The sequence below is a fragment of the Emydura macquarii genome, unplaced genomic scaffold, assembly GCF_026122565.2.
Source record: "Emydura macquarii macquarii isolate MOO-44397 ecotype Brisbane River unplaced genomic scaffold, CSIRO-AGI_Emac_v2 contig_1146, whole genome shotgun sequence".
Lineage (NCBI taxonomy): Eukaryota > Metazoa > Chordata > Testudines > Chelidae > Emydura > Emydura macquarii.
This window is the reverse complement of record NW_027131283.1, coordinates 1,642,501-1,669,018: the sequence shown is the minus strand read 5'-3', so window position 1 is coordinate 1,669,018 and position 26,518 is coordinate 1,642,501. Positions and strand designations below refer to the sequence as shown.

The 26,518-nt window shown below is 37.8% G+C and overlaps 1 protein-coding gene across 4 annotated transcripts in view; it reads right to left on the bottom strand.

Annotated features, from left to right (window-relative positions):
• GRIK2 (glutamate ionotropic receptor kainate type subunit 2) overlaps positions 1 to 26,518 on the bottom strand; it is a 614,149-nt gene that overhangs the window by 96,231 nt on the left and 491,400 nt on the right. For all 4 annotated transcript variants that reach the window (XM_067546518.1, XM_067546520.1, XM_067546521.1 and 1 more), the window contains one exon: positions 23,956 to 24,173. In XM_067546518.1, the coding sequence (XP_067402619.1) occupies positions 23,956 to 24,173 (218 nt within the window). The remainder of the gene's footprint in view (positions 1 to 23,955; positions 24,174 to 26,518) is intronic.

Here is a 26,518-nt window from a genome sequence, read left to right as displayed (position 1 = left end):
CTGTATAAACACTATTCATCCATCATCCTTTTTTAGATTATTCCTGTTGTGGCACTGCTTCCTATTTCATGCAGCTGTCTCTTTAAGATAAGATGTGTGTACTGAGTCTGTACACTGCACTGCTACATCACCAATGAAGCAAGGAGAAGGCTGCAGGCAAACAAGCTGCTATGACAGGACCCCAGATGGCCTGTCTGGGGAAAGGAACCTTCACTGAAGTGGACATGTGAAAGTAACCTTCACTGCTGTGGACATGTGTAAATAACTTAGATTTACTGCAAAAAAGGTAACTAGATCATTACATTTAGAAGTGGGATCCCACAAAAAGCCTTGTTACCGTGTGGAAATTCCAACTCACTAATGCTTTAGAAGACTTGCTTCCACTCATAAGAAGTCTAATGAGAAAAAGCAGGAGGAATTCCATTCAAGACTGTGCTCTTTTATCACACATGCTGCAGCTCATAGTAAACCTAGCACTGGTTTTAACTGCTTACTACTGTTCTCCCATTACAGTGTCTGGGAAGTTGCAGAAAAACAAATGTAATTTAAAACAAAACTAACATCAATACAATAGTCAGCTGACAACTGGTGTGGAATTTCTCTAAAGTTACCAGGCTAATGAGTATGGTATAAATGTAAACAGATGAGAAAGTGAGACACCACTCACCTGACTATGGGCATCAGTGCTAAAGGTCAGTGAATGAAGTTTTATTTCTAACAGGGAAGTCAGGAGTCAAAGGATTCACTATGCAGCAGTAATTCAAAGTGTAATTTATTGATAAGTGTGTGTAAGGCTACACTCATACACTAAAGATCTGATTTAACTCCCATTGAGTCAGTGGGAATCCTTCATTCCCTTCATTGGGAGTTGCATTGGGCCCTGAAGACCAAGTTTCTAAAAGATGGGCAGTAATAAACCTATTATCCTTCATCAACATATACAGCTGCCGTCGACACCAATGGGTGTTGTGCCTTTGGCTTGAGAACAGCATATGTGAATATATTGAGCTGAAAATGTACTCCTTAATGCCCTGTTTAAATAGTTTAAATTCATATAGTCATTTGAATAGTGTATGGGTCCATGAAGACACCAGAATTTGATATAGAGGTCTAAAGAAACAAAGAACCAAGTTCTAAATATGATAAACCTTTGTCTTCATGTCATCTAGCTTTGTCTGTGTTATTTAGTAAGTTTCCAGCACCTAAGCTTTGAGGGCAACTCAGTTCTTCCTGATCTTTTACTCCCATCATTAAAGTGCAGTTCCTAAAGAAAATGAGTTAAACTTAATTTTATAGCCTTTATTAATTGTTCCGATAATAAATTAAAATGAATTGCGCACTCAGTTTTTCAAAAGCTGTCAGGATACCTACAATGAAAAAATAATATAATTTGTAGACCCTAATTAGCTGTAATTGGAGTATTTAAGAAATGAGACACCTACCTGTACTGATAATCAAATCTCTTCAATGAACTGCACTTGGTTTGTATGGCTTTTTTTTTTTTTTTTTTTTAAACAGTGGCTTGTAATATGCTAATGCAAACTGGGGATTTTATTCATGCACAGTCAGAAAATGTAGTAATATATTCCCCCCTCTGAGAACTACACTATTGTATCATTTTTATAAAGCAGATTTGATAAGAGGACTAAGAATCTGCACAAAATTATTATACATTTGAAATGGAACTCTAATTAAAGCAACACATATTAGGCCAGCTAAGCAAACATCACAGTTGTTCAGTGAGAGACATTTGATCTTCTCACCTTTGTTTAAAAACATCAGACTCTACTTCCAGCAGTGCATGAATTCAGTTTGGCTGACTGTCTGGAGATGAAGTTGTGGAGTTATCATTGTATGAGCACTAGAATACTCTGGCACAATAGTGAGGAAAAGCCAGTAGATTTTGTCATGTCCACCCACATTAGACCACCAAGGCAGAGGAGTTCAGCCTGCAGTGCTTTCAGTCTCTTACTACTTCAAACACTTGACATTTTACTTTTCCAATGTAATTAAATAAAGTTGTTTGTGCCATTACTAATGCAGGGTTTACTTTTTTAAAAAAAACAAACCTAATAAAATTCAGGTTGTAAATGACAAGACACTGTTAGACATAGCTTTAAAGTTTATTGCTACCTCTTTTGGGTTTACTTTGATGGTATGTTTTATAAAAACAACAAAGGTTATAAAAGAGAAGGGATGATTTATCAGACATTTACAGTGCTTACGGCTATGTCTATTGAGGTGATAAGACTATATGGTCTTGGACTGGTGCATGACAAGATGCCTCAGTTTTGCTTTAAAGCCAAAGGGAAAACAGTTGTGTCTTGTCTCCAAATGCAGCTGCAAGCACTGAAGGCAGATACAGAATACTTGTAAACATCTTATTATGATAAGGTGAAAGAACAAGCTTAATGGATAGCATGTGACATTCACATAGGCCATTTGCTCATAATATCAAAGCTCTCAGTTGTAGTCGTTGTTTAGGGAATGGAGATGGGGTAAGGGGGAATGCACAGACAATTCAGCACATCAAAGTTCTCAAGAAATCAAACCCCAATCTTTGGCAAAAGAATACATTTCCAAAAGTGCTCCTACCCTGTAGGGCCAAATAAGTATCTTAGATGCCAATGTAATCATTGATTGTATTCAAGCTTTAGTGCATTCATCTAGTAATTGGTGGACAGATCTCAAGGGCCAGGGACAGTATATCTTTGCAGATGCACTGTAGTTGGGTGAAAAAGTGCTTTTAGATGCTTAATACTGATTCCTCTTCCACACTGTTGACAAATATAATTTACCCTAACACTTAATAGCACAGACTAAGGAATGAGCGTCAAACAAATCCTTCTCTGACACAGTTACTGGTCTAGCAGATGGGGAGAAGGAGTAGATGTAATATATCTTGACTTTAGTAAGCTTTGGACATAGTCCCAGATAACATTCTCATAAGCAAACTAGGGAAATGTGCTCTAGATTAATTTAATATAAGATGTGTGCACAGACCTTCCACAAAAAGTAGTTCTCCGTGGTTCACTGTCAAACTTGGAGGGCTTATCTAGTGTGATACTGCCAGGGTCTGTCTTGGATCCGACACTATTCAATATTTTCATTCATTACTTGGATAATGGAGTGGGGAGCATGCATATATTTTCAGATGACATGAAACTGGGAGGGATTGCAAACATGGGGTACAGGAGGACATGATTAGAATTCAAAATGACCTTGACAAATTGGATAATTGATCTCAATTCAACAGGATGAAATTCAATAAAGACAAGTGCAAAGTACCTCACTTAGGAAAGAAAAATCAAATGTACAACTACAAAATGAAGAATAACTGGCTAGGTGGTACTACTGCTGAAAAGGATCCATGGGTTATAGTGGATCTCAAATTGAATATGAGTCAACAAAACAAAAGCTAATATTCTGGGATTTACCAAAATGATTGTCTGATGTAAGACGCAGGATGTAACTGTCTCACTCTGCTTGCCACTGGTGAGGCCTCAGCTAGAGTACTGTGTCCAATTCTGGGCACCACATTTTAGGAAAGATGTGAACAAATTGGAAAGAGCCCAGAGGAGAACAACAAAAATGATACAAACTTTAAAAAATCTGACCTATAGGTAAAGGTTAATAAAACTGGGCATGTGTAGTCTTGAGAAAAGAAGACTAAGAAAGGACCTGATGATAGCCTTCAAATATATTAAGGGTCGTTATTAAGTTAAAGGGGATCAATTGTTCTCCATGTCTGCTGAAGAAAAAGACAAGAAGTGATGGGCTTAATCTGCAGTAAGGAAGATCTAGGTTACATACTAGAAAAAACTTTCTAGCTATAAGGGTAGTTAAGCTCTGGAATAGGTTTCCAAAGGAGGTTTGGGAATCCCCATCATTGGAGGTTTTTAACAAAACTTTGGACAAACACCTATCGGGGATGGTCTATGTTTACTTGGTCCTGGCACAAAGTGAAGAGATGGACCTTATGACTTCTCAAGGTCTCTTCCAGCCCAATATTTTTATGATTCAATATTTTTTAATTTAAAATATGCATTTGGAGAGAGAATTCTTCCAATGTTTTAGTGGAAACAGATAGTAAATGTATTTTGACAAAAAACGAACCCCGGTGATTAAGGTGATTTTTTTTTTATCTAAACAACTCTGTTCAGCCTAAAGCTGGGGAAACCTCTCGCTTGCCTTCTTGAAAACAAAGCGTAACTCTCCAGTATGTAACATGAATCAAGTCTCCAGTATCAATAAACATTTTCCTCCCCTATTCTCTACCTTTTAGAGCTCATACTTGCTTCCCTTTTTTAGCACCCTCAGAAAGGCAGCCTAACACTATCAGTGGCTGTAAGCTCCCACACTGACAACTATTATCCATTATCCAATGACTTGATGTGCCAGCTCAACATTACTCTATTAACTGACTTTCACATTTTCCCACTCCCTATGGGGCAATCTCTCTAAAGAGTGCCCCTTTGATTGATGTAGCGAGACTCACAGTTCTTCAGCTGCAATTCCTAACTGGACAAACAGTGCCAAGCAGTATATTAAAAACAAAACACAAAGCAATGATCTTTGAGAAACAGAACTCTTTAAACATTAATGCTCTGGAGGGCTGATGCCACTGTGCTTCTAAATTCTTCATTTCAGGCAGTGGCACTGTTTCATTCCTCCATTAAAATATCCCAAAAGTGGCATTTACACATATTGAGGATGTAACAATCACTCAGGGAGCAAACTTCTGTACCCCAGACATTTTACTGGATCTACTTTATTCAGAGACAAAAGAAGTTGCAACATTCCAGTTTAAATATACTAAAATCCTAATAACTTATTGTAATTCCCAAAATGGAGAGTTCTCTCTAACTTTTAACTATTGAATTCACTCTGGCAGAGCTAGGTAATAAAACACATAATTTTCTGACAGCTTGATAGAACCAATGTTCTTAGTATAGATAAAGCGTAATGAAGCACTTTCTTTCCCATAGGAATGTGTTCCACTCATATTCTTTGATGCCAACTAACCTTCACATCTGCTGTTTCCCCATTGATCGCTGCAACTTGGCATGATAAAAACTAGAGTGCCTGATGAGGCAGTTCTATTCAATGGCACCATTTCCTTTTCAACAAAGGAAGTGTAGTATAATAGCAGTTTGTTTCCTATACCTTCATGAGAAAGGCTGCATGCAAATTATGGAGATTAACATGTAGTCATCCCTTATGTATAATAAAGTGTGTGTGCTGGAGGGTGAGAGTGTTTGTTACTTTTGCACTAAAACCTTGCCTATGTGAAATTATGCAAATATTTAATGCAGATTTGGTTCTGAATTTGTTAATCAAATAAAGAATTATTCCATGTCTCATGTAAAATATCCATAACAAAATGCAAAAAGCTGATCCAGCTCTCTTTAGAAATGCACCTAAAAATCAGTTATTACTCAAAAAACATGATTCATCAATAAACATACTCTTGTAAATCTCTTAATTACATAATAGTGAACTACTATATCCCAGCATTCAGTATCTGTTTTTCTTTTAAAAATACAAAGGTCAAATTTACCCAGAAGTCCTTCTTATAAAAAAAATAAAATTGGTACATCTTTCTCAAGAACTCAACTCATTAAATATTTCATTACAGGATTCTACTGTACTTTTTACAAAGAAAAGTAGCGGAAAAATAAAAATGAAGTAAATAGTAAGAGCAAATCTTCTACAATGATGTGATATGTACCTACATCACAAAGCTCAAGCAAGTACATGTTTCCTTACACTAAAATGAAAAACAATTATGGAATGCTTTAATTCAGACTGGGCAAACTTCACTGGTATTTTGATTGGTCTGGCATTTTGGTTCTGCTTGGATAAACATTCTAACCTTAATCTGAATTTACAAAATCTTACTTAAAAAAACTGAAAGAATGGACTGTTTTTAAATGAGATTTCAGGTGCTACATACTCTACCGGTCACACCTCATTCCAAAAAATAGTCTTGCTTGGCTTGTACAGTTTGTTTTCCATTATGCTTTTGCAGCCTAATTCTGATATTCCTGACAGTGTAAACCGAGGCTAATTCAATCCATTAAAGTCAGTAAAATTACACCAGCATAAGTCTCTGTAAGTGAAATCAGAATCAATGACCTTACATTGTAACAGGGCTGGGACATGTTATATATTTGGAACTGACCTACTATTCAACTATTACTACACTGTATATTTTACATCAGTCTTTAAATGATTAATTACAAAAAAATAGTACTTCCAACTGTCAGGCCACAAATCAGAGTAACCCAAGAACGGTCTCTCACCCAGGATTGCAGCAATTTTCTCTCCAGTTTCAGCCTGTAACCTGGAGTTTAAAGGGTTTGTGAAAACGGGAAAAAATGAAAGAGAAACACTAGTTCAGAACCTTCCAAAAGGTTTTGTTTGTTCTAGATATGAGCAGTTATTAAAGTATTTTTCAGAGTTCTTAGTTTACCAAGTCAGTTCACCCAACACTAATTTTAGTGCAAACTTCCAAAGAGCAAATAGAAACTGATTATACATTTTGGAGGAGGATTAGATTTTCCTGTAGTGAAAATATAAATGTTTAATATATATATTTGGCTCTCCCCTGCTGCTAAATATTTCTTTCTTTTTTTTTTGTATGTTTCTTTTCACAATGCAGTTCAAACTGATTGCCAATGATACTTGATAAGAAAATATAATAATAGTAATGTTTTGTCTTTTATTTTGTTTTAAATTAACAAATGCTTCCCAAGTGCAATTTTTAAAATTAGTGTATAAACTATTCCTTTGTTTATATTTGTTGTTGCTCTCTTTAGCCCAATGGATCTGTTTTAAATAATGGTCCTTCTAGCAAATGAAATCACTGACACTAAATGTCACAATGATTGAATAGTTGCAACTTAAATGATATAACAGTTTTGGAAAACAAAATACTATTTTCATAGCTGAAAATGGGGGGAAATATTTAAAAGTGTTAAGTTGTATACATCCTTAGATTTTTCAGTTTATCTTGATTAATTCCTTTCCCGCTTTTAATAATTCATTTGACCAATTTGCTGGACTGTATCCTTCACTTTACAGGTTCCCCAAGAAAATTCTGGCATCTAAAAATATCAAGCTTACCATATGCTTCCAACAAAATATGCAAACTGTGTTACATTAGTAGTGCACACATCAAAAACCTGCACCTGTCATCCTAACTAAATCTAATAAAAAAATTCATTGAACTAATAAAATGAAAAAAAAAAAAAAAAAAAGATAAGCTATGCAGCAGATGACATGGCTACATCTGCCCTCCTCATGAAAGATAAATGTATTCAAGTTCTTAATATGATCAAGCAGATGGGATCACATGGGCAGAGCAAAATCATGGACATGTGTTTGTTTTTAGTTCTTTTGTGTTTAGATTTGCAATACAGTGCTTTCACAGTTACTGTTTTTTCTGGTTAATAATAATGGTTCTTCATAGAAATGACCAAACTAGTTTTTTTAGAATATGACATATGTACACAGCACAAAACTTCAATCCAATCCACAACTAAATTGGAAACTTTTGTATGCTTTGCAAAACGTGGTTATCATTGTTTCTCCCCTCTCTCTCGTTTCTATGTGCATGTGCACTCCAAGCTCCTGTCCCCCTCGGTTCCCCTCCCAACATCTCTCTCTTTCTATGAAGCCTGTTCGCATGGCATTTCTAGCTCAGAGGCCTGACCCTACAAAGACTTACACACTTCAGCAGAATTACTCACAAGTAACCTTACTCATATGTGTGAAGTGTGTTCAGGATAAGATTCAAACTTGCAAACCAAGTAAGTCTGGTTAGCTCAGATAAGCAACTAAGCTTATGGAGGCTTAGCCTAACAGAATCTCTGAATGTCAAGAGGTTTAAATATATATGGTCACATTTAGATCTTTATTCCACTTTTAAATACTATTTTTTATTTAGAATTACAAGAACAATAGTAAGAGGAATAGCTGGTAAAAGATTTAGCTCCCACTGTTTTCAGATATTACACAAGACTGACTAAATATTGAACTGCCTGAGACTAATGTGACAGGTTAGGAATATATTGCACAAGGAATTCAACCAAGTATACCAGAGTTAAACCCTCGTGGCCTTAAAATAGAAGAATTTTCATAGGCTGCAGACTTGAAAAGCTGCTGTAATATAATGTGACTGGATCAGAGCAAAAACTGAATTTCATCCCATCAGAAATTCCAATATTTCACCCCAAATTGGGGATGGAAGGGAAAGTTCTGAAGGATCTGTTTCTGAAGGCAGCTCCTTTAGCAGGAACACATCACACAGCAGACTGGTTGAGCCAAGAGACAGTTCATCTTGGAGCATGTTTCCAGAATCAGAGTCAGACTGAGACATAGATGAATTTTGATTTGGGAATTATTAAATATTTTGATTTGATATTTTCAATTGAAATGAAACATTTCGACATTCTCAAAATTGAACTGTTTCATTTCAGTTTCTTGAGCTGACTCTTAGTTTTGAGTCAGTTCAACTTTAAAGTTGTAGAGCACTGCCTTATGGGAATTCAAGTGCAGTTTGCCTGCTGCCCCCATTCCCCCACTATGCTCCATGGCTAGCCTATACCTCTGTATCTCACATGCACATGCAGCCATGTGACTCCAATGATGTGCCACTCTGCTCCATTAGAAAGAAGTGTGCCTTGCATCATGGCATATGTATTCTGGCCACAGAGCCCTGCACATAAGAGAGAATGGAGACCCAAATGACAACTCCCATGAGGCAACACTCCACAGCTGATAAATGCATTCAGTGTTGAACTGATTTGAAGCAAACAGTTCAACAAACTGAAATAGACTGATTGGAGTTGAACCCCCTGAAACAAAAATATTTCATTTCAATTTTCCTGACAGAAAATCAAAATATTCTTGGGAAATTGAAATATTCCCATGGAAATTTTTAGTTTTGCAGAAACTGCATTTTCTGTCTGAAAATCATTGTGATGGAAAGTCCTTGGCTAGCTCTACTTATGACCTCTATATTCCCATTAAAATATGTTGCTGCATTTTGAATAATTGGAAGTCTTGATATACAATAGGCCAGGACACCAGAAAAACAAATAATTGCAATATCACCTAAACTGGCTAAAGCACTTTTAAAGAAATCTAAATTGTTCTTACTGAACAGTGGTTGCTGACTTGTTTTTCTCAGCTGGGAGGCAGTATAGCCTAGCAAATAGAACACTGGACTGGGACTCAGGAAATCTAGATGCAATTTCCAGTTCTGCCACTGTCCTGCTGGGTGACCTTGGGCAAATCAATTCACCTATCAGTTTCCCCATATGTAAAATGGGGATAATAATACCTTTGTAAAGCACTTTAAGATCTACTGATGAAAAGCTAAGTATTAATTCTTTTATGATTAAAATGTAATTTTAATATCATAAGATTTGTTAGATGCGATTCCAATGATAAACCTACAACTAAAGTAATAGTCATATTTTAATATTTTGAACCCATCACCAGTCCCAGAAAAGATAAATGTACCATTATCCAAAATAAACCATATATTTGTTCTTCAGAGCTATCAGTCAAGGTCAATGTACTGTTGGTTTTACACTGATAGATGGCATAGGTTTAACTTATCAAGTGATGTCAGATTTAACAGGAACTTCAGGGCAGTGTGATAAAAGGCTAACATGATTCAGACAACAATGGCAGTAATCCATAAAAAGTTTGAAAACTTGAAGTTCCAGTGGATAGAAAATTGAAGGTATGAAGATAGTATTATGCCTGTTTATATTTAACTGCAAATACCAATAATGGTAAGGCAAGGTATTTAGAAATTGAACTGATGACCTAGAAGATAAATTCAGATTAAGAAATATTATATGATAGGGAAATTGACACAACTCTGCTCAAGGGGTATGAAACCAACAAGTTAGTCTTTACAAAGTGCATTAAATCCTCCTATCTCCACAGTGCCACTGTGATCTGATTTATGGAGTTAAATAAAGACTGAACTGATAAATGAAAAGACCAGGGAAATTTAAGCTTTTTTTAATTCTAAAAAGTTTAAAATCTTTCTTAATTTCTTATTAGAGATGCCTTGTGTGATGCAGCTGCACATGTAATTTCCATTGCCTCAAAGTCTCTATTATAATTTCATAGCAACACAAGTTTTCTGTCTAAAATACTGGACACGGGTTTTTGAATCTATAATAAAGTAAGCTTAGTGCCTCTAGCTATCAAGGAAACACAAGCTGTTTGAGAACAGCTAGATACTGTCATAAAATAAATTAACAAAGAAAATTGTTATTTCCCTATAGCCAAGAGAAAAGCTTCAGCAATTCAACGGGGTGGAGAAGAACTCTCTGGGTAGAGTTAGTTAAAAGTCCATGTATAACAGGCACTATTCTTGGCATTTCTTTGCCAGATAAGGCAAAGAGAGAGAGAGAGCTATATGACCATCCCATCAAATCACTGGAAATGTTTGATGCTATTCTCCTTCTCTCACAGAAAGTCCCTTTAGAGATGAGGCTGTCTTTCTGTGTCAAAAAATGTGCACAGATTACATAGGACAAGAGGCTTCAGTCAGTCATCTCATACTGATATTTCTTAAAGTTTTGGAAGATTCTTTTTAAGGAAAGTAACATACATGTCTCCTGCTCCTAAAAAAGGGAGAAACTATTTTATCTCAGACTAACTGTTAGACATCAAAACAATAATTCTAATGTCAAATCCTCAAAGGGTCTGCAGATGTATTTCCTATGTTTTATAGACCCTGAAGGGTCAGGCAAGCTAAATCCTCAAATGATTGAATGAATTAATCAAATGCAAGCATTTCAAGATGGTTGAATTGAGGTCATTTATCACAGTGGTTGATCAAGGGGATTACTTGGCATTTATTGATTTGCATGATGTATATTCCCATATCAGAAAGCCACCAACACTTGCACTAATATGTGCTGCACAAAATCTCTCACTCTCCCCAGGACCACAAGGAGCAGCAACGTTAAGAAAACAATAACAAAATATACTTAATACCTGTTCTGATCTGGTTGACGATGACATTTGGGAAAATCACTTCATAAAACTCAGTAGCTGCTAGCAAGTATATAAAAAAATCACTGAAGTGGGGTGAGTGGCAGGGGGGAGGGGTAGCAGAATGGCAATAAAACCAATCCATGTAACACAAAAGTCTACACCTGAAAAGTATCCCGTCAGTGGAAGCCAGTTTGCACGGTACTAATACCAGCAATCACAGCACTATTGAACTCCCCACCTTCCCCTTCCCCAAACACATACACAGTGTCCAGACATGTCCTAAAGACAGTCTGTTGCCAGGTGTGTTCCATGCCAATTTACAGCAGCAGCTAAAGATTAAACTGTAGCTGACTCAGAAGAGTTTAGCAGAGCCCCTACTTTGCCTGTTCTTATGAGCATACACCTTGGCCTCAACAAGCTAGCAGGGTTTTTTCCTTGCCTCTTCAAGATCTGCCAACAGCTACCCTGAGCTCAGCACATTGTGATGGCACTTCCTATCTTGAGCCAGCTAGCAAACAAACAACAGCATTTAGGGCAAGGACTCTTAACTACAAGATCCAGAGAAGAGCTGATTGTCACCTTGTTTAACCCTCGTTTGTCATTCATCTTTCTCTGGAGATATCACAGCTTGACACCTTAACCTTTTGTACCTCTGGGCCTGTCCAATCACAGTCAACAAATTAAATGATGGATGGCATACATTGGGATTTTTTTTTTTTTTTTTAGTTTTTGCATGCAGCCGTTAAAATAGATTAAAACAGTTGGTTATAATCAGGTTATGCTGTTTTATGGTATCCCAGACCCTTAGGAAGACCCCCCCCCCAGGGTATGTTACATCAGAAATGAAGGTGTGAGTACAGCAGTGGTAAGCATATGTGATGACTGGTTTGTGTTTGTTGCCTTCCTCCTCATTGCTTCCTGCTCCCTCTTTCTGTTTATTTCCAGGGGCTGCCGCTACATGCCTGCCATTTGGATTGTTGTTATGCTTTGTTCAGACTGTTCCTGACATAACTGGTTCATGGTTAATGTGTGTTTTGATTGACCACTCAACTGCATGTCTTGTTTCGATTTCCTTGTGTTTTAGGATTGCCGTTTTGGGGTGTATCAGTGAGTAATACATATCCATACGAGCTTTAATCTAACTGGCACAGGTAACAGTGGAAAGGATGTAGTAGTAAGGATGTGGTAGCATGGGCTTGCCACCCCAGAACAAGCCCAGGAGACTCTGAATGTGTACTTGGGTTGCTGGCCTGTACCAGGGTCCTTGCCACTGCATCTTCCTTGCTATTGTTGCCCTTGCTAGCTAGCATAAGCTAGTGCAAGTATGGCTACCCATGCTGCAATTTATGGTGTGGATCTTTCCTCATACATACTCTATATTAATGTACTTGGAGAATGAGTCCCTATTAGTATGAGAAGAAAGTTTGCAAATTGACACAAATATCATCTTAAAATTGGTATTTTCATTCTATGCGGATTACAATTCTATTGTTCTTCGATGGTGGAAAGCATCTATGATTATTAAAGTCAGGTTGAACTATGGAGTATTCCGTTTTGCCAAGATGAGAGTTCTCTTTGGAGGTCAACCTAGAATTCCTTCCCCCCATGAATATTTCAGGATAAGGAGGAAGCAGATGGTACTCAAGCTGTGGAAATATTGATTCAGATGAAACCAATACAGAGGAGATTTTTCTTAATGTCAACTTTTTATTTGTTTTGGTTCCTCTCCACCATGTCCTCTTAAAAATAGCTAGTAGTGAATCTATTCATCTGTTTATGTGATGAGTATTTGATTTATTATTGTAATAATTGTAAGTGATTAATCCTGTCTGTGCTGGAAAGTGATATGAATTTCAAGGAGAGGACATTTTAATACATTTCTGCTATGTATAATATCAGGTTGAGTTGTATTTAGAGACAGGAGAAGATGAAGAATATGAAGGATTCACTTCTCCCCACAGCATATTTACACCACTCCAGCAGTTTTACACCACTTGACCAATCCTGAGAATGACCTTCTTGGGGGGGTCATAGTGGGTCACAAGCTAAATATGAGTCAACACTGTAACACTGTTGCAAATAAAAGCAAACATCATTCTGGGATGTATTAGCAGGAGTGCTGTGAGCAAGATACAAGAATTCTTCCACTCCACTCTGCATTCATTTGGCTTCAACTAAAGTATTGTGTCCAGTTCTGGATGCCACATTTCAGGATGTGACCAAATTGGAGAAAATTCAGAGACGAGCAACAAAAATTATTAAAGGTTTAGAAAACATGACCTATGAGGAAGATTGAAAAAATTGGGTTTGTTAGGTTTGGAGAAGAGCAGACTGAGGGGAGATATGATAACAGTTTTCAAGTAAATAAAAGTTGTTAGAAGGAGGAGGGAGAGAAAATCTTCTCTCTAACCTCTGAGGATGGGACAAGAAGCAATGGGCTTAAATTGCAAAGGACGATTTAGGTTGGACATTAGGAAAAACTTCCCAACTGTCAGGCTAGTTAAGCACTGGAATAAATTGCCTAGGGAGGTTGTGGAATCTCTGTCATTGGAGATTTTTAAGAGCAGGATGGACAAATACCTGTCAGGGATGGTGCAGATAATGCTTAGTCCTGCCTTGAATGCAGGAGAAAGGACTAGAAGGCCTCTCAAGGTCCTTCCAGTCCTATGATACTATGATTTCATGATTCACAGACTATACTACAATGGCTATGCAGGGGAGTATAGCCCAGGGAAGGAGGGTTGGATGGAGCTCTGCTATGCTTGATCTAGTCTTGGCTGGTGCAGTAGGCCATAGGCAGCCAATGATATGCTCTAACTTATGCCAAGGGCCAGCAGGCCCTTGACAGCCCCACAGTATGGGGACAGAAATGTGAAGATGGCATAAAGCCCCCTTAAACTCCACTCTCCCGGTTCCTGCACTGTATGTATATCAAACCCTATGCATGGGTTATACCTGATTGGTGGGAAGAGAGATCAACCACCCCAAAGAATTTATAAAGCCAGATGTCATGACTCTCTTTCATGTAGGGCTTAGTTGCATTCCCCTTCTTATGGTCTGTACCCAAGTATCACTTTATCCCACTCACCGGAGTTTCATGCCTGGCACACACCTGGCTAGCTCTGCTAACCATTCTAGGATTCTACAGGTAAGCAGAATTTTGGAGGGGCTGAGGCACTCTGAGATCCTCAGAGACTGCCTATGTCATTCTCATGACACAGATTTTGTGACCACAGATTCAAGTCTTGTATTCATGGCTGCTTTTTTGCAGAACTTTTTGAGTCAGGGAAGTTGTGGTTAATTTGACCAAGAATCACACCAGGTAGTGCATGTGAGAACTGGTAGTGAAGTGAAGGTGATGTTAGCATCAGGTTTAATTTTTCTTGTAATTTAGGGCTCACCTGTGTTGCTCAGGCATACTAATGATGTAATCATTTATCCTGGTTCTGTCCTGAGGTCTTATCCCCCTTCCCACCAAACAGTGTCAAGACCCATTTTCCTGCATGACCACATTCCAATTTGAAATGGCTCTGCAATAGGATTTTAAATGAAGTGTTTTGGGTTGGGTTCTGAGAAACATTGTACCCATTCATTTGGAATCATTAGACATGTCAGCAACTATGCTTGGTTTTGGCACTCAGGACATTTGATCCATTAGCCAATTACCATCCACTGTATATGTGAATTGCATAGGTATAAATGTCATTATCCTCTCTTTCTTCTTCACCAGCACAGAAGAACTGGGTATGGAATTTTGTTATCTGCTAATTTTATTCCATGGTAATAATATCCTTCAACTGTTATTCTTGTTTGTTTGTTTGTTTAAGTAAGACTGCAAGAAATAATTCTTCCTTGAATCTGGAACTGTAGCCACAGCTTCAAAAACTGGGCCTACAAGCTAGCTGTCAGATTGCAACTGGTCTTCAGGGTCAGGTATGCATGAATGCACCAGTATGACTTTTGGAGGATGTTACAGAATCAATGGTTGCCAGTACTCTGCTCCATGGAAATCCCTGCAGACCTTAATATTGAATCAAGGCAGGAATGATTTTGGATCTAGAACATAGATCATTTCTTAAAATTGAGCGGCTTTGCCTAAAGAGGCATTTCCTCTGCTCCATACTGGTATGATCACCACAAAAAAAGACAGTAACAGAATCTATATTGTCCCATATACAGAGTACAGCAGCCACTTATTGTTATTAAAAAGAATTAGTAAATAGACAAAAAATGTTAGGGATGTCTGTTGGAGGCAAAGTAGTGAAATTCTCTTTCTTCCTATCTGAAAGAAATGTTCAAAGATCAAATGTCCAAAGATCAAATTGAAAAAAAAATATGTAAAATGTTTGTTGTTTTTAAAATAGCTGAGAGTGAACTTTTATATAAACTGTCAATTATCTTACTTGGGCTTCTAATTAAAGGGTAACAGTTAAATGTTAAATTAATTTTGTACCTGCTAATAAGCTAGAAGACCATCCTTCTCCTATTTGTCATTGCATAGGGTATGTTTGCACTGCAATTAGACACCCGTGGCTGGCCCATGCCAGCTAACTTGGAATTGTGGTGTCCTAGAGCCCCAGAATCCAGCCCAAGCCCGGAATTCTACACTGCAATTAAATAGCCCTGCAGACCGAACCCTATGACACCATGCTGGTATAAATCCTAGTACCCTTCCTTTTCCCTCGAGCTGTGGATTTCAGGGAGTCTGGGCTAGCCTGAGGATCTTCTCTTGGGCTTAGTTGGTGATGACTTCCCATCCCAGCACTCTCATCTTTTGTAACTATCTCTAGCAAGTTTAAATCCTCCACCTAATGTGTGTGTGCGCTCCTGATTTAGGAGCTACTTCAAGACATAATGTTCTTCTATGTTAGCTCTCCCAAAATTGGCTGAATTCCACAGATTATTAAAGGGAAGATTTCAGTGAGTTTTTATATCAATAATTTATGATGAAATTACTGTCAATTTTAGGGCTGCTACTGTGTCTCACTGTGTTTGTAGCTAATAGCGATTACCAGGATTTCATATTTTCATTTAACATTAAGAAACCATCTGGAGCCTTTATTTCATGCTAACACATAATACAACAATTGTGCTCAATCTAGTCAGCTGCTTTATCTTGCTATAATGAGAGAGAAACACATACATACACTGAATCAAATTATACCTTCAGTCGTATTTATACATTTCTGTTGAAACCATATTTTCATAGAATTTAAGACCAAATCTACTCTAACCTCCTGCATAATACAGGCCAAAGATCCTCACACACTAATCTCTGCATCAAGCTCATAACTTCTGTTTCACCTATAGCATATCTTTTCAAAAGATATTCAATCTTGACTTAAAGTTGCAAGGGGAGGAGAATCCACCACACCTTGAGGTTAGGTGTTCCAATGGTTAATTACCTACCCTGGTAAAAATGTACGCCTTATTTCCAGTCTGTATTTGTCTAGCTTCAATTTCCAGCTATTAAATCTTGTTATGCTTTTTTCTGCTAAATTAAAAAGCCCCCTGCTGTCAAAAATCTCTTTCTCATGCAGGAACTTGTAAACCATAATCAAGTCACTTCTTACCTTTTTCATCAATAAACTAGATTAAAGAAGCTCAGTCTCTCACTATAAAAAGGCATGTTTTTCATACCTCAGATAATTTTTGTAGCCCTTGCCTGATCCCACTCCAATTTGTCAATATAGTTTTTGAAATGTGGACACCAGAACCAGACACAATATTCCAGCAACACTCTCACTAAAGCCATATACCGAAGTAATACTCCCTTTCTTCTTCCACTTGATATTCTCTGTTTATACATGCAGGCACTGCATTTGTCTTTTAGCTAAAGCAGTGTTTCTCAAATAGTGTTCCGCGGAACCCTGAGTTGAAGGGTTCTGCGAAAAAGCGGAACTGTGCCAACACAAATCGCATGCTGCCGAACAGCTGGCAGCGCGCCGCGGGACAGGTGTGAGCGCACCGTGGAACAGCTGATGGTGCCGCAGAACAGGTGTGAGCGTGCCGCCGAACAGCAGATGGCACCGCCGAACCGATGTGAACGCGCCGCCGAACAGCTGAACCCACGCAGCCAAAAACTGCTTACAGAGCGTGCCGCCAAAACCAGCCTACACCGCGCTGCCGAAAATGGGAAGATTTCCTGGACTTGTCGGCGGAGGGTATCGCATGGCTGCACAAGGGTACCTCGGCGAAATATAATTGAGAAACACTGAGCTAAAGCATTGCACTGTGAGCTTCTGTTCATATAGTTATCTACCGTGACTTCTGAGTCCTTTTCAGAATCACTGCTTTCCAGGTCCTCCACCTCCATCCCCATTTTATAAGTGTGACCTATATTCTTTTATATATATGACTTTGAGTTTGCTGTGTTAAAATACCTGCTGTTCAAATTCACATACCTAGTGATCTAGATCAATTTGTATAATTGACCTGTCCCTATCATTATTTACCACTCCATCAATTTTTGTATAATCTGCAAATTTTCCCAGCAATTATTTTATATTTTCTTCCAGATCATTCATAAAGATATTGAATATTGATATTGAATTGGGCAAAGAACACATCCTACTGGGACCCAGCTAGAACCATCACAACTGGATGATTCCCATGTACAAGTACTTTTTAGTAATTATTAGTTAACTATTTTTAATCAATTTAATATGGGCTATTTTGATTCTGTATAGTGCTCTACTATATCATGTTCTTTGGGGCTAAGCCTTAGAGAAGTCTAACTTTGTTATCCCAACACAATCACCTTTATCAGTCAAACTTGTTTTCTCATAAAAAAAATTGCAAGTTTATTTGACATGAAATCATGTTGATTGGCATTAATTATACTACAATGTTTTAACTGTTTACTGATTATATTCCGTATCAGCCTTTCCAGATTTTGCCCACGATTAATGTCAGGCTAATTAGCCTATAGTTTCGTGGTTCATCCTATTTACCTTTTTAAAATATTGGCATACTAGCATTATGCCAGTCCTCTGCAACTTCACCAGTGTTCCAAGATTTGTTAAAAGTCAACATTAATTAGTTAGAGAGTTATTTGGCCACTTATTTGAATATTCATGGATGCAAGTAATCAGATCCTGCAGATTTAAAAAAAGGAGTTTAACTTTAATAGTTGCTGTTTAACATCCACCCTAGTTATTGATGGAATAAAATACATTTCACAGTTAGTGTAAGACATAACTACATCATCTGCTTCTTTCTAAATACAAAACAGAAAAAACATTGAATTCTTCTGCCTTTTCTACCTCATGATGATAATTTTACCATTCTTTTCTACTACCAGGCCTACACCATTGCTAGGATTTCATTTTGTTTCTAATTCAGAAAAATAATGTCTTATTGCCCTTAACCGTACTGGCCATAGAATTTTCACTAATACCTTCAGTTTCCCTTATACATTTTCCACTTTCTCTAGATTCCAATTTGTACTCATTGCTATCAACTTCTCTGTTTTTCCACTTGTCACAAAAAAACCCACAAAAGATTGCTTTTTTACTTCCTGTCTTAACCATGATGGCTTTTAAAACAAAGAAGTCTTTTCTGATTGCAGAATTTTTTGTTTTGAGGCATCTAATAAAATGTTCTTAACCAATCAACATGTATCATATTTTTATGTCTACGTACTTCTTCCCACTCAATTTTGTTCATGATTGTTTTCAGCTTTGGGAAGTTGATCCCTACAGACCAATAAGTGTGTGTGTATATATATATAATAATAATCATTATAATTATATACATATATATATATAATGTATATATATTACCAGATGGGATTATAGTCTGTTAGCTCATAATGAATGAAATTAGATCATGATCATTTACACCAAGTCAGCCATCAGTTTTGTCAATGAGGATCTGTTGGCGTAAATGGAAGAGGATTTAGTCCAGTGATAGGTTTTGTATTCTGTGCCATATACATCTGAGTATTGGAATTTCTTCCTTATATACTCAGCTGCAACCAACAGCACATTAGTGAAGGAAACTCTTACTTTCACAAGGAAGAGACTAATCAATCGAATGAGACTGTGGAGCTTTCATTTACCCCTTCCCTCTGAGTTCCATTTTATCCTCTATTGTTAGTACTAGTGCAAGAGCAGGGGGGGAGTTCTAATGCTGTCTGTGTAATACTATACCCCACCTTCCAAGCTCCTTTCCTTTCATAGGTCTTCCAGCTTCAAGTAACCAAACTGTGTAAATTCCTAAACTGCTCTTAAGCTTAGCTCCCCAGTACTATGTGTAAAATGCTACTAATAGTATTTAGTTAAAACATCAACAAATGATCACAAAACATATTAAGAAGAGTTTGACTGATTCTCTCAATAGAGTCACTGGGCTCTGAATGTATATTCACTGCAAAATACTTTGCCTTTAGATACAATGGTGTAAATCCACATTAACTCCAATAAATGTATTTACACAAGTGTAACTGAGGGCAGAATTTTACCCTAAATTTAACAACTGAATCCACTGTGCTGACTTCATTTTTCTTGTTTATCCTTGCTGAAGTAGGAGAATACAATAAAAATGAAGTAGAAACACTATAGAATTGTGTTTTCTGATGGTATGTTTCTGTTGTGTGTAAGTCAACTTTAGTAAATTTCAAACTTCTATATGTCATTGAAGGAAAAGCACATCTATGAAGGAGATGCAGTCATTGTTTTGCTGACTGTAAATGTTCTTCTGCTTTTGAAGGCAACATAGAGGCAAACACAAATAAATAAATACAGGAATGTGAGGAGGATCAGAAACATATTCAAACAGAGGAACAACACAGGTAAGCATAAGGGAACATGAGAAAAGAAAGTGTGTATAGAAGGGGAGATGATAAGAGCAATATATTTTGGGGAAAATATGCAGAGAAGAAGTAGGAAGAGAACCCCCCCACCCAAAAAAAAAAAAAAAAAAAAAAAAAAAAGCAAGAAGAGGGAGAAATAATGTCTGAAGAAGAAAGGAAAGTGTAATGGAGAATTTTTAAAATAAAGATAAAAGTTAAGGACAGACAGAAAAGTGCTGCTGGCAACTGGATTCAAAGACACTGCTAAGTAAAAACTAATATTTTAGAGTCCAGCCTTCCAATCTGAAGGAGTATAAGATCAAAGTCTTCTGCCAGGCAAAAAGAACATTAAAGTTCTGTAGTGTTTTCTGGTATTGCAATAAATACCTTGTGTCATCTCTTTATGTCCTGGGACTTTAATCATTTTGCTTCATTTAAAAATCTCAATTTTTAAATTTTCTCTGAATGTTGTTTTGTTGGATTGCTTCACATATTTCCTATCATCAAGGCAGTTCTAATTGATTAGTTACTTCCATCAATTTCTTCAGCTCTTTTTGAAAAAAGTATTCTGTGGAAGCTATTCTGAATTTTCCTGGCACATCCTCTAAGCTTTGCAAGAGGTTTACAAAATCTTCAGTCTTCTTCTTTCGTATAGCTTGGGGTAGGTAGCACCGATTAGAAATGTATATCTAGGTTTCATAGCCAGCACAGGACTGCAGCAGTGAGCTGGTGAATGTTTACCAGGCCCCCGGCAAAAAGAATGAAGGGAATACTCAGATATGATGTGCTCCATCGTTTGTGACTGGTGACCACAATCGCATACAGGTGTTTGCCTCATTTTCCATTTAAAGAGGGTTTGTCCACATCTCCCATGAGATGTCCTGACACAATTCAAACTGCACCAGTCTTTTGGATATAAATCAAAACCCGATCATTCTTTGGCAAGGTCAACAATGAGCTGTTTGTTTTGAGCGGTCGAAACGTTTCAGGTGGCTCTCCATTGAGCCTCAGCATCAAAGTTAAGTGTAAGGGTCTTGATGTGGTTCCATAGAGGGTTGCAGGTTAATCCCGTATAGCCAACATTGCTCAATTATCCTCCAGATTGGCCTGGAAGTGCCTTTTGTGCAGTTGGTGACAAAGCCCTGTTGGAATTTCTGCAAAGCTGACTGGCCACCTATACTTCGGAAACAGAACATCAGAGCCCGCGGCTCAAACAGATACCAAGAAACTTTGGCCATTTTGCAAACATTCTAAAATCAACTGCTATGAAGTACATCCCACTCAGTCACCACAAGGCCTTCACCCCCGGCTGGACAAAAAAAATCCAAGTCCCTCCTGAGGAAATATGAAAGAAGCAACAACCCAGATAAAGCCACTACACTGCTTGAGTCCTTGAATTCAGCTCATCTGGAAAGGTAGAAAGGGACAGTTGAAAGCCTTGATTTCACCCATTCGAGCTGCAAAGCCTGGGTTCTTTTGTGGCAAATTGGAGGATCCCAGCCAGTAATGCAATGCTCACCAAAAGCGACTGCAAATGCTGTCGCCTCTCATCTTCTTTCTAACAGCAAGATGCCAATAGACAAGATTACATGCCAGGAGGTCCAGTGGGAATTCTGCAGAAACTTTCACCTATGCCTGAAGGAATCTCCACTCCCCTCTCCATACTCTGTCAAGGAGATCAATGTTGTGCTGTCAGAAACAAAAAAAGGAAAAGCTGCAAGAGTTGATGGCATTCTTCCAGAGTTTCTTAAGACCCTGGGGCGATGGGGTCAGGAATGGCTGGCAACGCTTTTTACTGCCAAGCAGAGAACCAGAGAAGTGCCAAAAAGTTGGCGATAGTAGTTGCCTTACTGAAGCCTGGGAAACTCCCAGAGGATTCAGTCAGCTACTGCCCCATCTTTCTCCTCTCAACCACCAGCAAGCTCATGGAATGTACGCTGCTCTGCTGTCTCTCTGATATCATTGAAGACATCCTTCCCGGTGAAGCAGGCAGGATTTTGCCTGAAGAAGAACTGCTGTGACCAAGTAGCTTCACTCACAGGCCACACTGGGTCAGGATTCCAACATAAATTGAAGACAGGATTGCCCTTTTTGATTTCTCCTAGGCATACAACACTCTCTGAAGACAGGGTCTCCACCTCAAGATCTCCCGCATCATTCACTACTGCCCAACAATCTGTCTGTTAGTGGTGATGATCGGGGACCACTGCTTTAAGGTACTCCTTAATGGCCAGATCAGCAGACCAAGAACGCTTAATTTGGGCATCCCTCAGGACTTTTAATTTATACACCGCGGATATACCGACAACAGAGTCGAAGAAATTTGTGTATAAGTATGACATTGCCCTAGCTGCTCAGCACACAAGCCTCCATACCATCATCTGCACCCTAACCCAAGATTTTAATATAAGGGCTGGTTATTTCCAACGCTGGAAACTTGGGCCTAACCTGAAAAAAACATGGTGACCACTTTCCAGCTGAACAATAAAATGGCTAATGACAAACTTGATGTGCAGTTCTGCAGGGAGAGTGTCAGCCATGAAGCTAATCCAAAGAATCTTGGTGTTACACTGGACCAAAGTTTGATCTTCTGACAACACTTAGAGAACACCCACAATAAGGTCAGCTCTCATGTCGTGTTTATTAGCAAACTGGCTGGAACATCATGGGGCTACGAACCCCAACAATTGCCTTGGTTCATTCTGCAACTGAATACTGTGCACCAGTGTGGCCTCACAGCAATCACACTAAACTCCTTGATACTCAACTCAGTAAAGCCATGCACATAGTGTTAAGGAGCCTCAGATTGACTCCAGTTGACTGGCTCCTGGTCCTAACACACATCCAGCCTCCACAGATTAGAAGAGCTGCCCAGATATCTTGCTTTCTTAACCATGTCAATGCAAACACAAGGATCCTGTTGCATAATGACCTGCAGAACCCATGGAAGATAAAATTAAAATCCTCAATCATTGAAGATTAATCAATTCTTATTTTCCAGGTGGAAGTTGAAAGTGAGATTACAGAAAGTAGGTGCTTATTTATACACATATCACTACCATAAAATTAGATAATGATTTCTTAGGCCTTGGAAATGAACAGATGGAGAAATATTTACGCTGTGCAGCTAAGGAAAGAGACATTCCCCTTGATCATTCCCCTGATCTCTGGACTCTCTTTGGGTCCAGTGTAACACAGGGAAGCCTCAGGGCTCTTCTATGTTATACTGGCTTGTAATGGCTCCTAAGTGATGACTATGCTGGCTAAAGATCTCCAGAGCATAATGCATTTGCCAGGCTTTGACTATTCCCCTGCACCGGGGAGCTTCTTGCACTGTCAAAGCTGAAGGGCTATAGCCCCAGCTACAATCTGGCCCAGTATATGTACTTTATGCTAATTTGTGCCAACCTAGATAATTGATGGAGCAGGGGAAGTGGCATTTCTTCTATCATTAATCAATTGAACAGCACAGGCTCCACTTTAGCTAAAAAATAGCACATTATGTTGTCTATTGAATCACCCTAGTTACAAGGCCGAGGAAGTGGAGAAGTTGCATGAATCTGACCTAGTCAAAAATCAATCTGAAAGGGTCTCAAAAATTCAATGTCCACAAGATTTGCCCATCCCAGCTGCTATAATGATGATTGCAGTACCAGAATCTAGGTATTTAAATTTAAACAGATAGATACATAATTAACTATGATAAAATTATTGACCCATCCTGCAATCAATATTCAAGCAAAACTCACACTCAGACCCAGCAATGGAAGATTTACCTAAACAAAAACATCAATATACTTGACTTACTCCATTGCAGTACCCTCAGCTTTCTGAGGAAAAATCATCAGAAAGATTAAACAGACCAAAAAGCCCTGCCTTTTTACTTTCAGGAGAAAATTTCAGGAAACTGAACTGATCTTTTTTTACCTTCATGAGAAATGTTATGTATGAACAAGATGTTTCTTTTACTCTCTTGGAAACCCCCCAAAATGTGACTTTCTAAATGGGTTTGATTGCACTGGGAATCATCTCACGTACTGTATCTCTAATCAACGGGCTTAATTCAAGGTCTTCTTACTTTCAAAATCATGTTTCTGCATTTTTTTCCAATCAAAACAAAAAGGGCCTACCTTGAAGAAAGTCATGGTTGCGCCATCTTCAACTGCTCCATACTCTATCTTTGTCTGCTTGGCTAAATCATCTGCTGAATCAATGGGAGATTCCATGCGCTCCACTGTCAGAAAGGCGGCTAGATTAGCAGTGTACGAGGAAATGATGATAAGTGTGAAAAACCACCAAATGCCTCCCACTATCCTGGTGGAGAGGGCTTTGGGCATGAGCTCAGAACCTAATGGAAATCAGGGGAGAAAGATGAAACCAATGCACAGAAAACAATTAACAAGCGTTCAGCACTTTTTGTCACAGTGGTGGTAATGGAATCACTGTGCAAAAAAATCTTTAAGCTACAGGCTTACATATTGCTTGTACAAACAAACACAACTGAAATGGAAAATAAGAACTGATTACACTTACAAGACAGAGATTTTGGGACTGTGGGAATCAAAATATAGTAATGGGAGACTCAATGCACAATTTTGGCATGAGATAATGTGCAACCCTATTTTTATTTATTTTTTTCAGTTTCATGGCAATAGAAAACAACAAGCAAAGGCAGTAATTTGAACTGGCTTGTCAAAAGAAGCTTTATATTAAAAAACCTCGCAGCAGGATTGAACTGCTAAGTTAATAATAATACTTATTGTAGCATTTCTACTGTGCTTTTTCTTCAAAGCACTTAAAGATTAATTAAGCAGTTCATAAAAACTTTTTTGATGAAACAAAAATAAGCTGTTGCTGAAAAAAGCAGAGTATTTCAATGCCCCAATATTATAAGAATCCTTGACTTCTGCCACTTCTATTGCAATAAAGTCTCGTGTAGTGATATCTCAGATAAAAGAAAACATCTCCCATCTCTATAATTAGCACCACAATTTCAGGTAAACGTGGGTGGCTGTGCCACACATTTAACTTGATAGAACAGCAATGACAATATTAGATTGTTATGCATAAACTAGATAAAGATAGATTATAATGCATTGCTGGAGTTGCCTGCTCATGACACTAAAGAACGGAAGGGGCGCCATACATTGTATGGCAATTTGCATAATTATTAATGCCAATTTAGAGCCTAATGAGACAATTTGTAGCACATGACCTCCTCTTGTGCTTAATTATTAAAAACAGGGAAAAATGGAATTCAACTTCATTAATTTCCATCAGAAATTTAATTGTAAACTGACATGTATGGATTTTTTCCCATCAAATTGTAACTGAACAGAAAAATGATCTAATAATTATAAGGTAAACAAGTTCAAGTATTGCCATAAACAAAATATATATAAACTAACTTTGAGAAATATATATGCATTTTTAAAGAAACAGTTTAGCAATATTGATATCATTGAAATAAAATATGTTTTTTTTAGTCAATTAATTAACAAAATTTTTTTTACTATTTGGGTAAAATGGAATGAAGGCAAGATGGACTATTTTATTCCTGATAAATTATGATTTTATATTACATTAATTAAGGAACTGGTCCAGCAAGGTAACACATCTTCAGATAAATGGAAGTTATGCCAAACTTTCAACGTCAATGCAACAAAAAAGAAAAAAAAGAAGTGGTATCATAACTGGACTATTTGATTCAAAACAGCCCATCTTACCCTGCAGTTCATCTTACCCTTGCTGTTTCAAACAAAAAAAGGTGACAGACTTGGACATGACAGCCAACTCCAGCGCCAGACTCTGCCTAGAACTCTGCAAGGAAAAAAGTAGAAAAGTACCTTTCTGATGTAGTTGCTCCTAGGCCCTGTCAGTCAGACACTTAGACACCATAACACTACAATATTTCCCAACAAGCCCACCATCTTCAACTTTATTTATTTATTTATTTTAAAATTAAAAATCAACCCTAATAAAGTCAAACAAGACTGGGAAGAAAAGAACAGTGGAAACGTTTGCCACAGTTGCCCCAATTACCACAAGTTCATATCTTACCCAAGGACTTAAACAGAGCGCCACCTAGGCCTGTGAAACAGAGCCTGGTTAGGGGCTGGCTGTCATGTACCCAAGGTAACGGCATGTCCAGCACTATATCCCACAGTTTCCTGGGGGCAGGGGATGTCAGCAAAAAATTTATGAGTTCCTCTATCATGTATCCTCCTCCAGCATTAAAGGAAAATGTTATAAAAACATTAATCAATATTTAAGAGGCATTTAAATATTGATTAATGTTTGTACTAACAGGCCACAATCAATATTATATATATTTATGGGACATTATTATAACTAACCAGGTAAGAACATTTTGTGTTTGTGTCAAAACTTACTGTTATATCACATTGGGGTTGTAAGGCAAATTGAAAAAAAAGCAATCACCAAAGATAGGACTGACCGTTCACCCTTAACATGATTCCTTCACTAAGTTATTGTAGAATGTGTTGTGCAAAAGGAAAAATGGTTAAAAGTAAGGATATCAGTCTATCAGAATATCAGATATCAGAATATCAGTCTTAACTAGAAGTGTACTTGATGTTTGTGGTCTAAGATATCATCCCTGTTTTTAAATTTTCTATGTCAAGAATTGTGTAGCATATTTATACACTAAGAGCCAAAATGTCCATTTTCACA